General features: G+C 46.9%; 1 protein-coding gene across 2 annotated transcripts in view; it reads left to right on the top strand.

The window, feature by feature from the left end:
- Positions 1 to 14360, top strand: part of PDE3A (phosphodiesterase 3A) — a 421890-nt gene extending 407530 nt beyond the window's left edge. For both annotated transcript variants that reach the window (XM_060245837.1, XM_060245838.1), the window contains exons 13-16: positions 2280 to 2483; positions 4297 to 4452; positions 8694 to 8934; positions 13783 to 14360. In XM_060245837.1, coding sequence (XP_060101820.1) covers positions 2280 to 2483; positions 4297 to 4452; positions 8694 to 8934; positions 13783 to 14018 — 837 coding nt within the window. In that variant the 3' untranslated portion in view covers positions 14019 to 14360. The remainder of the gene's footprint in view (positions 1 to 2279; positions 2484 to 4296; positions 4453 to 8693; positions 8935 to 13782) is intronic.
- The last annotated feature ends 457 nt before the right edge of the window (positions 14361 to 14817 follow it).

Raw genomic sequence — 14817 nt, 5'->3', positions numbered from 1 at the left:
CCTGACCCACTAAGCTGGATGGAGTTGATCAGCTGTGCACTGTCTCACTGGAGGCTCACAGAGCTCCCATTACATCAGGCTTCCTGGAATTGCTATTATAAATAGGATGTCAGGACCTGGTAGATGGGTGTACCAGCAGATGGGATCCATTCGGCGTCTTAGGTGCAGGCATGCATTAATATTAGGGCTGTGCAGGGGTCATTTTTTAGAAAAATAGGTGGTGGAGCTCATCCAGGGATTGTTATGCAGCTGCATCTACTATTCAGTGGACAAGGTGGGAAGGAGGAAGTGGAACTCTCAGAAAGGTTCAGGAGCTGTGCTCCTGTGAGCTCCCACTGAATCCGAGGCCTGGGGCTGTGTACATTCCACAATTCCTGGACACAATCCACTAAAGCCAGTTTCTAGATTGGAGTCTCCACTGCTATGCCCATGAGTACCACAGCACCTGCCAATACCTTTCCTAGTGTCCGCCAAGTGTTTTTAGATAGTGGTTGGAGACATGTGAGACTTTTGCCGAGCAAGGCTTGTGATTGGCCATTGGAGATTTGATTGCCGGTGCATATTTTTAAAAATGTTGCTTTGGCAGCAGCTGCCACTGCAGCACAAGGATCTTCACTGTGTGATTGAAGGGAAGCTGCAGCAGCCGTTTTGTAGTTGGCCTCCCTTCTGGGGCAGCCATTTTGTGTCAGCCATATTGTGGCCTTGCCCATCATACTGTGTCATAATTCCAAAAGGGCCCCCAGGTTAGAAGCCTGGGAGTGCTACTGGAGCCTTCCCTAACAATGGAGGCCCAGATAGGACTTTTACCATCTTAGGCAGGTAAGGCAGTTGGTTTCCTTCCTTGAGCACAGTGAGTTGGCAACTGTGATCCATGCTATGGTCACCTCAAGACTGGACTACTGCAATGCCCTCTACATGGGGCTGCCCTTGTCCTGAATCCGGAAACTGCGGCTAGTGCAGAATGCAGCAGCCAGGTACTCTTGGGGCTCTCCATGCGGGAGCACATACAGTCTGGGCTGCGGATGCTGCACTGGCTGCCAGTGGTATACCAGATCCGCTACAAGGTGCTGGTTATTACCTTTAAAGCCCTATATGGCCAAGGACCTGCTTACTTTAGGGACCGTCACTCGTCACATGTTCCCCAGAGGCTACTTAGATCAGGAGCACAGAACTTGTTATCGATCCCTGGCCCAAGGAAGGCAAGACTGAAAACAATGTGAGAAAGAGCCTTCTTGATTGCCACCCCTCACTGGTGAAACCAACTGCCTGAGGAGGTCAGAGCCTTGCAGGACCTTGCCGGGTTCTGCAAAGCCTGTAAGACGACACTGTTCCAGCTGGCGTTTATTTATTTATTTAATTGGATTTCTATCCTGCCCTCCCTGCCAAAGCAGGCTCAGGTCTTTAACTGAGATGCTGACCTCCGTTACCGAGATGTTAGATCTAGTGAATGCTTAAGATTATTGAACGCCATCTTAATCTGTACTGAAACTAGCACCAAATCGTTCTTAAACTGTTCGTAATGCTTTTAATGTAAATGTAGTATTGTATGCCATGTATTGTGAGCCGCCCTGAGCCTGCTTCAGTGGGGAGGGCGGGATATAAATCCAATGAAAGAAAGAAAGAAACTCAGCTCAAATCCTTCACTTTCCCTCATGTTGCTGCTAAAGAAGAATCAATGAGTGAGCAGATATCCTTTGTTTGCATCGCTGAGCCGAATGACCCCTGCAGCACTGGTTTGTAGTTCCAGAGGAGTCGTTCAGCTTGGGTTGCTCCCTTATCTCTTTCACTCCCCAGTCTGCATTTGTGTACAGAGCAACTCAGACTTCTTTCACTTCAGTACAGGATAACCACAGCCCTGCTTAAAATGTTTTGGAAACCATCCAAACCAGCTGTCTTTATTTAATATCTTCCCCAGAGGGATTACTGTAGTTACCATTCTGTTCCCCACTCTCATTGTCATCACTTGTACACCTAGTGCTTTTTTTTTTTTTTGGGGGGGGGGGGCGTTCTCTACACATATCTAGCTCCCTCTAGTGGTCACTTCAATATACATTGCTATATCTCCAGAATATTTCTTTGCAGTTTCTTTGCAGTTTTAAAATGCTGACGACACAGCGATGCAATATTGAAGCAACCACTAGAAGGAGCAAAACTTGTGCAGAAAAAGGAAAAAAACTTAAGGTCACGCAACAGACAAAACAAGAAGAACTCACTGATTTTGTGGCATGTTATGTGCATACTTAGGCATGTTCTACTAACCATTTTCTTTCTTTCTATAGGCTGTTCTGTATAATGATCGCTCTGTTTTGGAGAACCACCACGCCGCCGCTGCCTGGAACCTCTTCATGTCCAGACCGGAATACAACTTCTTGGTCAACCTTGATCATGTGGAGTTCAAACACTTTCGATTCCTTGTCATTGAGGCCATTTTGGCCACGGATCTGAAGAAACACTTTGACTTTGTAGCAAAATTCAATGCCAAGGTAAACCTGATTTCTCAAGTGTCCTTTGGATCTTAGAGCTTTATAGTCAGGGTCTGGGAAACCGGAAGAAAAACAGTAGGCCTTTGACTCATTATGAGAATTGTGACAAAAACTAGAAAGTGCGTTAGGCCTTTCTGAATGCCAGGCTGTGTTACGGATGCATTGTCACACTCCCCAGAGATGTGGGAAGTAGATAGGAGTAGCTGTGACCAATCCAGCTATGGCCAGGAACAGAATTTTCAGAGCTGGGATTTTCCTGACCCAAAAGAGGAGCATTGACAACTCCCAGCCATTCAGCAGTGGGTCGGGAAAATGGCAGCATTGATGTACTATGCTCAGAATTTAAGACAGCAGCATGGATGTACTATGCTCAGAACCTGGACAGACCCATGCAGGAGTCCTCAACTTAGTGTCTGTGGTTGCCACGGTGCCCTCCAAGTGTTTTTAGGAAGTGGGTGTGGCCAGGTAGGATTTTTGCCCAGCAAGGCTTCTCATTGGCTATTGGAGATTTGATTGGCTGTGTAGATATTTTAATTATTACTTTGGCAGCAGCAGCCACCACAAAACAAAAATCTTCACTGTGTCACTGAAGAAGAAGAAGAAGATATTGGATTTATATCCCGCCCTCTACTCCGAAGAGTCTCAGAGCGGCTCACAATCTCCTTTACCTTCCTCCCCCACAACAAACACCCTGTGAGGTGGATGGGGCTGGAGAGGGCTCTCACAGCAGCTGCAAGGACAACCTCTGCCAGAGCTATGGCTGACCCAAGGCCATGCCAGCAGGTGCAAGTGGAGGAGTGGGGAATCAAACCCGGTTCTCCCAGATAAGAGTCCGCACACTTAACCACTACACCAAACTGAAGTACAGCTATGGCAATTATTTTGTGGCTGGCTTTGCCTCCTGTGTCTGCCATTTTGTGGCTGCATCCACCATGCCACATTAGAATTCCAGCAGTTCCCACAGGCACAAAATGCTTAGGGATCCCTTGACTAAGGGAAAGATACTAGAACAGAAGGCAAGCGCTTTTGGATCAGACCAGTGGTCCATCTAGTCCAGTATCCTGTTTCACACAGCAGCCAACCCGTTCCTCTGGAGGACCAACAACAGGGCCTGGAGTCTGAGGCCTTCCCTTGATGATGTTTCCCTGGCTCTGGGACTATCAAGATAGGCTGACCTGGGACTTCAGTGAAGACAAACAATTCAAAGCTTTTATACCTATTTGGAGAAGAAATGTATCCATAACAGATAAATGATCTGCACAAGTAAACATTTTCTGATAGAGAGCCAGTGTGGTGTAGTGGTTAAGAATGTCAGACTAGTATCTAGGAGATCTGGGTTTGAATCCCCACTCTTGCCGTGGAAACTTGCTGGTTGGCCTTGGGCCAGTCCTCTCTCTCAGCCTGACCTACCCCACAGAGTTGTTGTGAGGGTAAAATAGAGGAGAGAAGAATGATGTAAGCCATCTGCAGTTCCTGTTGGGGGGAAAAGTAGAGCACAAGTGAAGCCAGATAAATAAATACATTTCTCTGTGGTTGCCTAATGCCTCTCTCTTCAGCTGGAACCTGGTGTAGCATAGTGGCCAATGAAGGGTGAGTTAGGAGATCCCCCATTCGAGTTTCAGCAGAACTACCAACAGAAGCCTTTAGCAAGCTTCTGTTTGTTCGCCTCCCATTTGTCAGACGGGGATGATGATAGTGCTGTAATGATTAGTGTGGCAAGGTAGGTGAGGACAGCTCTCCCAGCATTCTCCTCAGTTCTGTGTATGGCTGAAAAGATGTCAAAGGCTTCACTTTGCTGCTGTGTGCCTGCCAGGTGAACGACGAAGTCGGCATTGATTGGACAAACGAGAACGACCGCTTGCTGGTGTGCCAGATGTGCATCAAGCTGGCTGACATCAACGGGCCAGCGAAGTGCAAAAACTTGCATCTGCGGTGGACGGAGGGCATTGTCAATGAATTCTATGAACAGGTGAGTAGCCGTAGTTGACACTGCAGAGCAGTTAGATTTGAGTCCAGTAGCACCTTAGAGTCCAACAGGAGTTTCATGGGCAGGGCCAACCCTAGACTGTCTGGCAGCCTAGGTAAGGCTAACTTCTGGCATCTCCCCTGCACAGACAAGTCACCGAGTCACATCGGGGCACCCAGTTTGGTGCCCCCAGAGGACCAGTGCCCTAGGCAGTCACCTACTATGCTTAGTGGCAGGGCCAGCCCTGTCACGGAGCAAGGTTTCAAGAGCCAAAACTCCAACCAGAGGCTGCTTTCATTCACCTTTGACAGTCGTTGATGGGCCTGTAGGTTGTGATTCTGTATCTTATTCCCAAAAGCGGCCCAATGGAAAAGAAAGCACTGCGAGTGCTATTAATCACAAACACAGTTTAAAGCCTTACTCAAACTGAGCCGAAGGATCAGTTGTTGAAATTTGCAAATGATGCAAATAGACATGCTCACTCAGGCACCAGCATAACAAGTACTCAGGGCCGATGTGTCCATTAGGCAGCCTTAGGTGACTGCCTGGGGCACAGTCCGAGGGGAGGGCACCAGTTTCGGCCCTCCTTCCCACCCTCACCTCCATGGCAAGGGAAATGAAGAAAGGTTAAAATGCCTGGGGCTCTTTAGCTTGGAGAAACATTGACTGAGGGGTGACATGATAGAGGTTTACAAGATTATGCATGGGATAGAGAAGGTAGAGAAAGAAGTCCTTTTCTCCCTTTCTCACAATACAAGAACTTGTGGGCATTCAATGAAATTGCTGAGCAATCGGGTTAGAACTGATAAAAGGAAGTACTTCTTCACCCAAAGGGTGATTAACATGTGGAATTCACTGCCACAGGAGGTGGTGGCAGTTACAAGCATAGATAGCTTCAAGAGGGGAATGGATAAGCGTATGGAGCAAAGGCCCATCAGTGCCTATTAGCCACAGCTTTTTGTTGGAACTCTCTGTCTGGGGCAGTGATGCTCTGTTTTCTGGTGCTTGGGGGGCACAGTGGGAGGGCTTCTAGCACTTGCGGGTTTTTTAGCCACTGTGTGACACAGTGTTGGACTGGATGGGCCATTGGCCTGACCCAACATGGCTTCTCTTATGTTCTTAAATATATGAGCCCGGTGGCGTAGCTCTTGCGTTTCAGAGCACACTGCTGCAAAGTCACCATCGTTCTATCTCCCAGCTTCTGGAAGTTTCTGGAAGCCAAGAGGCAGAGTGACAGTGACCCAGCAGCAGGTGCACACACTCTGCGATGCTGGGCTCACTGTGGAGAGAAGATGCAGGGCGGTGCCTTGATTGGGGTGCCAGACTTGCGCCAACTCCCACACTCTGGTGCTGCAAGTACTTCTGTTGGAGTGGTTGGTGAAATGCGCTGTCCCGGATTGCCCTGGCTAGCTGGATCTCATCAGATCTCAGAAGCTGAGTAGGGGTCAGCCCTGATTAGTACTTGGGAGGGAGGCCACCAAGGAGTACAAGGCAAACCAACCTCTGTTCGTCTCTTGCCTTGAAAACCCTACGGGGTCACCACAAGCTGTGACTTCAAGGCACTTTCCCCCATCACCAGCTGATGAAATAGCAGTAAGTTTCTATTGTCATCCCCTTGCCTTTATATAAAACATTCAGGGATTCGTTGGTGGGGTGGAAAGGTATCTTGCTGCGAGGAAATGGAGGTGCGGATTGTTGGCAATGGGTCTTACTTTGGCGGAAAGTGTCATGTGGTCCCAGCCAGTTTACAGCAACCTCTATTGGAGAGCCAGTTTGGTGTAGAGGTTAAGTGCGTGGACTCTTATCTGGGAGAACCAGGTTTGATTCCCCACTCCTCCACTTGCACTTGCTGAAATGGCCTTGGGTCAGCCATAGCTATCACAGGAGTTGTCCTTGAAAGGACAGCTTCTGGGAGAGCCCTCTCAGCCCCACTCACCTCACAGGCAGTGTTCCCTCTAAGCTGAGTTAGTGTGAGCTAGCTCACAGATTTTTAGCCTCCAGCTCACAATTTTTTTTTCTTAGCTCAGGAAGGATGACCTGAGCTATAGAAACACAATAATTTATGCAGTAACTCAGAACTTTAATGCCGGTAGCTCACAATTTTAATATCAGTAGCTCACAAAGTACAATTTTTGCTCACAAGCCTCTGCAGCTTAGAGGGAACATTGCTCGCAGGGTGTCTGTTGTGAGGGGAGAAGACAGAGGAGAATGTAAGCCGCTCTGAATCTCTGATTCAGAGAGAAGGGTGGGGTATAAATCTGCAGTCGTCTTCTTTTCAAAGCAAGAGATGAACAGAGGTTGCTTGTCATTGCCTGCCTCTGTGTAGCGACCTTAGACTTCCAAATACTACCCAGGGCTGACCTTGCATAGCTTCCAAGATCTAATGGCCTCAGGCTAGCCTGGACTATCCAAGCTGAGGCAGGTCTTGTATTTACTTCCTGTAGATTGGTATATTTCTTGTTCATTAAAAAGTCACTTAGCACATGTGAGCTAATTTGCGTTGCTGACTCTAGATGCTAGCAATTTTCATGTTGGATACTTCCAGGGATGTCTGATCAATAACAGTTTGTGTCCCAAATCAATACTTGCCCTTTTTGTCTGTGACGTGATGCTGGTTGCTATGCCGATAGGATACCGAGCTTCTAGTGTTTTCCTTAGCAGTCTTCCTAGACCTGCTTAAAACAAAGAGCTGAGCTGTTGGATCCAAAGCAGAAAATCATTATGCATGAACAAAGGTCCCTACATGTATTTCTCGTGGGCTTTGGTTAGCCCCGGCAAGCTTCTAAAAATGGATAATTTTTCCAACAGGGGGAGACAAAGGTCTTATTACAGTGCATTGGCACAGTTGTTTTGTGTTAACTTGGTCATCGTTAGGTGGATTTTGTTTTCTTTCTCGCTCTCCCTGACTAGAGTCTAATCTGTCTCTCTTCAGACTGCAGCAGGAAGACTCAAAGAATGGAATGTTCCTCTATGTAAAAGTCCCTTCTTCATAGACTATCAAAGAGAAGAGTGGGTTAGAATTTAGTGCCAGTGTTTAAGAAGTTGGACTAGTATTTGGGAGACCCAGGTTTGAATCCCCATGTGTGCCATGGAAGCCCACTGGGTAACACTCTCTCAGTCTAACCTACCTCCCAGGGTTGTTGTTAGGATAAAATACAAACCATTCCAAACTTTAAAGACATAAGCAACCCTTATTTAAAAAGGTAAAGATAGTCCCCTGTGCAAGCACCAGTTGTTTCCGACTCTGGGGTGACGTTGCTTTCACAACGTTTTCATGGCAGACTTTTTACGGGGTGGTTTGCCATTGCCTTCCCCAGTCATGTACACTTTCCCCCCAGCAAGCTGGGTACTCATTTTGCCGACCTTGGAAGGATGGAAGGCTGAGTCAACCTTGAACTGGCAACTTGAACCCAGCTTCCGCCAGGATCGAACTCAGGTCATGAGCAGAGCTTAGGAGTGCAGTACTGCAGCTTTACCACTCTGTGCCACAGGGCTCTTTTTAAAAAAAAAAAAACGCTTCAAAACATAACCTTCCTAAAGAGCTCACCCAAACAGATAAAGCGGATAGATCAGGGAAACTGGTTACCAAGTGGTGTATTAGGGCATGGAATGACATCAAGGTAGAATTCAACTACCTTCCCAAAACACGCTTACACACTTCATATGTTTCGACACTAGCCTTGCAGATAGGTTCTGATGCCTATACTGATCCCTGACTTTGTCCCTGCTTTCCTGGTTTTCACCAGGAGCCTTAGAGAAACCCAGGGAGTGAACAGGCAAGCATGATGGTGGAAACACTGACATGTGAACATAAGAACATAAGAGAAGCCATGTTGGATCAGACCAGTGGCCCATCCAGTCCAACACTGTGTGTCACACAGTGGCCAAAAAACCCAAATGCCATCAAGAGGTCCACCAGTGGGGCTAGGAGACTAGAAGCCCTCCCACTGTTGCCCCTCCCAAGCACCAAGAATAGAGAGCATCACTGCCCCAGACAGAGAGTTCCAACGATAAGCTGTGGCTAATAGCCACTGATGGATCTCTGCTCCATATGCTTATCCAATCCCCTCTTGAAGCTGTCTATGGTTGTAGCCACCACCACCTCCTGTGGCAGTGAATTCCACATGTTACCCTTTGGGTGAAGGACTTCCTCTTATCAGTTCTAACTCAACTGCTCAGCGATTTCATGTGCTTTGAACATCACAGGAAGTGAAGTCATGGCGTGATTTCTCTTTCTCTCAAAGGGTGATGAAGAAACCAGCTTAGGCCTCCCGATCAGCCCGTTCATGGACCGTTCAGCCCCTCAGCTGGCCAACCTCCAGGAATCCTTCATTTCTCACATTGTGGGACCGCTGTGCAACTCCTATGACTCAGCCGGGCTGATGCCAGGGAAATGGATCGACGACAACGATGAGTCAGGAGACACCGATGAACAGGAGGAAGAAGAGGCAGCAGAAATGGACACCTGTGAAAACCCTGAATCAAGTATGTCATTCGTGGACATTTAAATCAGATGTGTTTCTTCCCCCCCCACCCCCAACCCGTTATCTAAATTCGCAGCCCACATTGATCCTCATAGGGCTGGATAAGAAATGACGAGTGGATCTTGCGTTAGTTCTTCTTTCTTTCATGCTTCATTAGAGAACAAGCATTTTGTAATATAGCCCATAGAAATGAAATATCCAGATAATGACCTTGGGCACATGACGAAGTTCAGCTTAGAATCACAGTGCTGGAAGGAGCCATCTAGTTCAATCCCCTGCTCAATGCAGGATCAACCTGAAGCAGGGGTGTCAAACATGTGGCCCGGGGGCCGAATCAGGGCCTTGGAGGGCTCCTATCTGGCTCCCGAACAACTGGCTGTCGTCTGCTTCCTTCTCCCTCTCTCTTGCTTCTTTCTGCATAACAGCTTGCTTTGTGAGGCTTGCTCAACTGCACAGGAGTTACAGAGCAAAATCTCTGTTTTTTCCACTGACTGAGGCTCCTCCCTTGGGGAGGATGGAGGGGAGGCAGAGCTTTCTTTGCTAGGCTCTCTCAGTTGCACAGCAGAGCTACTGAGTCAATCCTAAGAGTGTCCTTTTCCCAGACCTTTAAGAAGCACCTTTAGGCACCAATGAGTGCTAATGTTTTAAGCATGTTTTAAGGGTTTTTTTTTAAAAAAAATCTTTAATTGTGTTTGTCTGTGTCCTTTATAAAGTTTATATCTCTGCTACCTAATCTTAAAACAGGTACTCATATGGCCCGGCCCAACATGGCCCGGCCCAACAAGGTCTCATTTATGTCAGATCCGGCCCTCATAACAAATGAGTTTGACACCAGTGGCCTGAAGATCCCTGACAAGTGTTCATCTAGTTGCTACTTGAAGACTACCAGTGAGGGGGAGCTCACCACCTCCCTAGGCAGCCAAGTTCATTGCTGAATTACTCTTACTGTAAAAAAACACTTTTCTTAATATCCAGCCGGTATCCTTCCACCCAGTTTGGTGCCAGTTTGGTGTAGTGGTTAAGTGTGTGGACTCTTATCTGGGAGAACCGGGTTTGATTCCCCACTCCTCCACTTGCACCTGCTAGCATGGCCTTGGGTCAGCCATAGCTCTGGCAGAGGTTGTCCTTGAAAGGGCAGCTGCTGTGAGAGCCCTCTCCAGCCCCACCCACCTCACAGGGTGTCTGTTGTGGGGGAGGAAGGTAAAGGAGATTGTGAGCCGTTCTGAGACTCTTCGGAGTGGAGGGCGGGATATAAATCCAATATCTTCTTCTTCTTCTTCTAATTTAAACCTGTTACTGTGAGTCCTCTCCTCTGTCGCCAACAGAAACAGCTCCCTGCCCTCCTCTATGGGACAGCCTTTCAAATACTTCAAGAGAGCATGTCCCCCCTCAACCGCCTCTTCTCCAGACTGAATATTCCCAAGGCCCTCAGCTTTCCTCACAGGGCTTGGTCTCCAGGCCCCTGATCAACCTCATTGCTCTCTTCTGCACCTACTCCATTCTGTCCACGTCCTTTTTGATGTGAGACCTCTGGAACTTCACACAGTACTGTAGGTGCAGCCTGACCAGTGCAGCATATAATATATAGTGGTGTTCTGAAGCTGTAGCATTAAGGGGAAAGAGACCTTCAAGAACCATTTTTCACCCCAGGTATTCCCAGAATCTTACATCTACGCTAGGTGACCTAAATGCACCAAGTGGTGTAACCTGAGTGGCTCTGTCATGATTTTCCGAGCAAAATTTCAAAGTGTAATAAATGCTCTGTGGAGAACGCTGGATGTGGGAGGGGGCATCTCCCAGGAAACCAGGGATGGAATGTTCTGACATGGTGGGAAGTGCAGAATAGAGGTTTCTTCTGAATAAACCTGAAGGTTCCCTACTGAGTACTGAGCTGGATTTGGGCTGCGCCAGAGAGAAAAAGCTCTTTGTTTTGTATTGGGGGGGGGGACCAAAAAACTTCAAGGACTCAGCAGTTTGGCTCCTACCACAGACTTGTTTTAGGCCACCTGCAAATACCAATCTATGCACACATTACTTTGGGACAAAATATCCCTTCATCTCACATTTATCCTTTGGTGTTTGTGTGTCTCTGTGTGTGTTTTCCCTCTTCCTCTCCTAAAACTTTTGAAGAGATTCCTTCTTCAAAGTAGCTGTCCCTCTGGAGAATGCGGTGTGGTAGAATTTTTTTTTTTTTTTTGGGGGGGGAGGCAGATTTCAGTGTTTGTTTCCCTCAGGTGCTTAACAAGAGACTGACCACTTCAGTTGAGAGTGCCTCATCACTTAGCTGGACCTGGTACAAACTTATGACACAAAGCCATTCCATCCCATCCATGCTGCTCTCGTGAGCCATGAAGGGAACTGTGTTGGTTGCGTGATACCATAAATTGGCCATATTGCGGTCGTCAGCTAACAGGCCATGTCAGAACCCTTTGGACTAGCTTTAGCCCTGGGAAAGTGTGCCGATCTTACACCCATACAGCACCATGCTTGGATCCTGACCTCAGCATCTAATTCATATGTTCCCTTGGCAATACAGGACCCTCTTTGGACTGGTCCAATCCCAAGCCACTCCACTGACAAAAGGGACTGTTAGTGGCACTTAATGCTTTCAGTCTGTTTTCTAAGTATACTCGTCAACTGGACCTTTATGAATCAGGGAGGGCCAATTTGGGGTTTGCTTTCCATAGCTGTATTTTATCTAATGAGTATCAGTAATGGGAAATAGTACACAATGGCCTTTTCTTTTCCTATTACGCAGCAAGTTTTCTCAAAACCTTTTTTTTCCAGTACATCAAAGATTCCTAAATTTACGTACGTTTATTTTAATTTACTCATTTAATAGGACAATGAGCTGATAATGAACTGAAATTCTTTAATCAAGTGATACCTCTAATTACTGTTGAGTTTCGTGCATTCCAAATAATAGATGCTAGGTGCACAATCCAGCAAAAATTAGGGGCTAAAGCCCAGTGGGACTCATTAGTGGAGTTCCAAGTCCCATACTATTACTTTCAGTAGGATTTTATTTGCATAGTGTAGAAATACTCCCCCTTTCCATTCCCCAGACATCGTAGGGTGCTCAAGCCTCCAAACAGAGGATTATGTCTCAGTGGCGTTCAGGTCTCAGGTCCAATTCTTGGCATCACCAGTTCAAAGGATTCGGTACTAGTGACCCAGAAGAGCTAGAGAGAAGAGGAGAGGAGATTAGATTTATACCCCTTCACTCAGAGTCTCAGAGTGTCTTACAATCTTCTTCTCTTCCTCTCCCCACAACAAACACCCTGTGACGAGTTGTGGGGCTGAGAGATCACTTGAGAGAACAGCTCTTTCAAGAACTGTGACTGACCCAAGGTCACCCTAACAGTTGCACGCGGAGGAGTGGAGAATCAAACCCAGTTCTCCCATATTACAGTCTACATGCTTAACCACGTCCCCAAATTGGAGAGCAGCTGCCAGACAGAGTAGACCATGGGTGTCAAACAGGTGGCCCAGGGGCTGAATCAGGCCTCCAGAGAGCTCCTATCGGACCCTTGAGCAACTGGCTGTCATTTGCTTCCTTCTCCCCCTCTCACTTCCTTCTGCATCACAGCTTTCTCTGGCAGTCTTGCTCAATCGCACAGGAGCTACAGAACAAAGCCTCTATTTTCTCCATCGACTGAGGCTCTTCCCTTGGGGTGGGAAGTGCAGAGAGCGAGTTTATTTTGCCAGGCTCTCTCAGTCTCACAGCAGAGCTACTGAGCCAAGCCTCTCTGCCCTCCATTGGCTGAAGCTCATCCCCCTCTTGGTCCCCTGAAGAAGGAAGGAAAGAGCCGGAGTTTTTGCCCAGTTCCCCAGATCACACAGGAAAGATACAAAGAAAGCACCTTTAAGACCAATGAATGCTAATGTTTTAAGCATGTTTTATTTTAAGCTTTTTTTAAAAAAAAATCTTTGTGTTTGTCTGTGTCCTTTATAAAGTTTATATCTCTGCTATCTGGTATTATATTTTATTAACACATGGCCCGGCCCAGCAAGGATGTCAAATCCAGCCCTCATAACAAATGAGTTTGACACCCCTGGAGTAGACAGTACTGATCCTAGTAAACTAATGATTTGACTTACTATAAGGCAGTTTCATGTGTTCATATGTCCTTAAGGGACAGCTGGATTCCCAAAGAAGCTGAATTCCTAAGTTTTCAAAGAAGAGGGGGAATAATTTGGGGATTTGGATCATGCACGTTAATGTCCACATCAGTGATTTCTTGAGAGGTGAGAAATTTGAATTGGGATCCCATCACATCACTAGGCTAATTGTATTGTCATCCTAAAAGGTATATGACCTTCCTTGATAACTTTTTTTGCCAGCTATTGTCTAAGAGGTCGAATGACTTTTTCACAACTTCTCAGTTTACTCACCTCAGCTTGAAATCTCCCTGTTTTGACATTTTGTGGGACATTTTGATGTTCTGTATTCTTGGTGCTTGGGGGGCAACGGTGGGGGGCTTCTGGAATTCTGGCCTTGCTGGTGGACCTCCTGATGGCAGCTGCATTTTGGCCATTGTGTGACACAGTGTTGACCTGGATGGGCCATTGGCCTGATCCAACATGGCTTCCTTTAAGTTCTTATCAGGGTTCACTTTGTTGCAACAGATCCTTTGCATTTTAGGCCACACACTCCTGATGTAGCCAATCCTCCAAGAGCTTACAGAGCTCTTAGTACAGGGTCTACTGTAAGCTCCAGGAGGATTGGCTACATCAGGGGTGTGTGGCCTAATAGGCAAAGGAGCTCCTGCTACAAAAAAAGCCCTGGTTCTTGTGTTGTCTTAAACTGCCATCTGGTGTTTCACACGCTCCTGGTGTTGTTTCACAGGGAAGAAGAGGAGAAAAGTCTACTGCCAGATAACCCAGCACCTGCTGGAGAACCATCAGATGTGGAAGAAGGTGATTGAGGAAGAAGAGAGGACAGTGGGCATCGAAAAGCCGAACCTAGAGCAGCCAGCATTGCACCAATCCTCCGAACAAATTGAGTCCATCAAAGAGGAGGAAGAAGAAAAAGGGAAGCCCAAGGGGGAAGAGGAAAGCACAGCTTTCGAAACGAGTCAGTGACCATGGCGGGATTTTCTGAGCAGTATTGGAAGAAGACAAGGACAACGAGCGTATCCGTTCTTCAAGCCAGCACAACGTTTTAGACACAACACTGTAGAAATACGGGATGATCATGCACCTCCAAACCCTCTAATTTTGTTTCTCTTTCGCCCTTTTTTTAAAAAGCAAAAAAACAAAACAAACAGTGAAGTACCTTGTTTTAAACTCTTGCACTCCGAGAAGCTTTCACACTGCAACAACACCAACTTTTACAGACTTTCATACGGGGTGGGGAATTATAAATATATATAATTATATTATATTATATATTATATATATATAAATATTAGCCTGGGTTTATCAGCTGTGCATTTCTTCATTTTATTATTATTATTTTTTAAGAAACAATGGTGATACAGTGATAACGGGGGGAGCGGAGGAGAAGAGGAGGGGTTTGTAAACGGATGCGCTGTTCGGGAAGCACGCCCATGGGGAAGCGATTCGTTCTTGCTCTTTGTGGTTTGTAGCATCGATGCAATATTGATATGACCTGCTGACATAGGTGCCCATGCAAGATGGTGCTGCGCAGGCATAGCGGAAACATGGGGAGGGGGGGCTTGGCCAATGCCCCCTGGAGATTAATTGGCGCCAGAGTATGTTATCTCAGTGCATGTGAATAAGACTTGAGCTCAAAGGATCCCAAAATAGTCTCCATGCTGGTTCTTGGTAGAGTTTGTGAAGGGAGACCTAAGCTTTTCTTTTCCCTCCAACCTCACAACACTTGTGTGAGAGCACTCTGATTTTGCTTCCGTGCCGCATA

Source organism: Heteronotia binoei, chromosome 8 (assembly GCF_032191835.1).
Source record: "Heteronotia binoei isolate CCM8104 ecotype False Entrance Well chromosome 8, APGP_CSIRO_Hbin_v1, whole genome shotgun sequence".
NCBI classification, from domain to species: domain Eukaryota; kingdom Metazoa; phylum Chordata; class Lepidosauria; order Squamata; family Gekkonidae; genus Heteronotia; species Heteronotia binoei.
The sequence above is the reverse complement of the archived record's forward strand: the minus strand, read 5'-3'. Positions and strand labels throughout refer to the sequence as shown.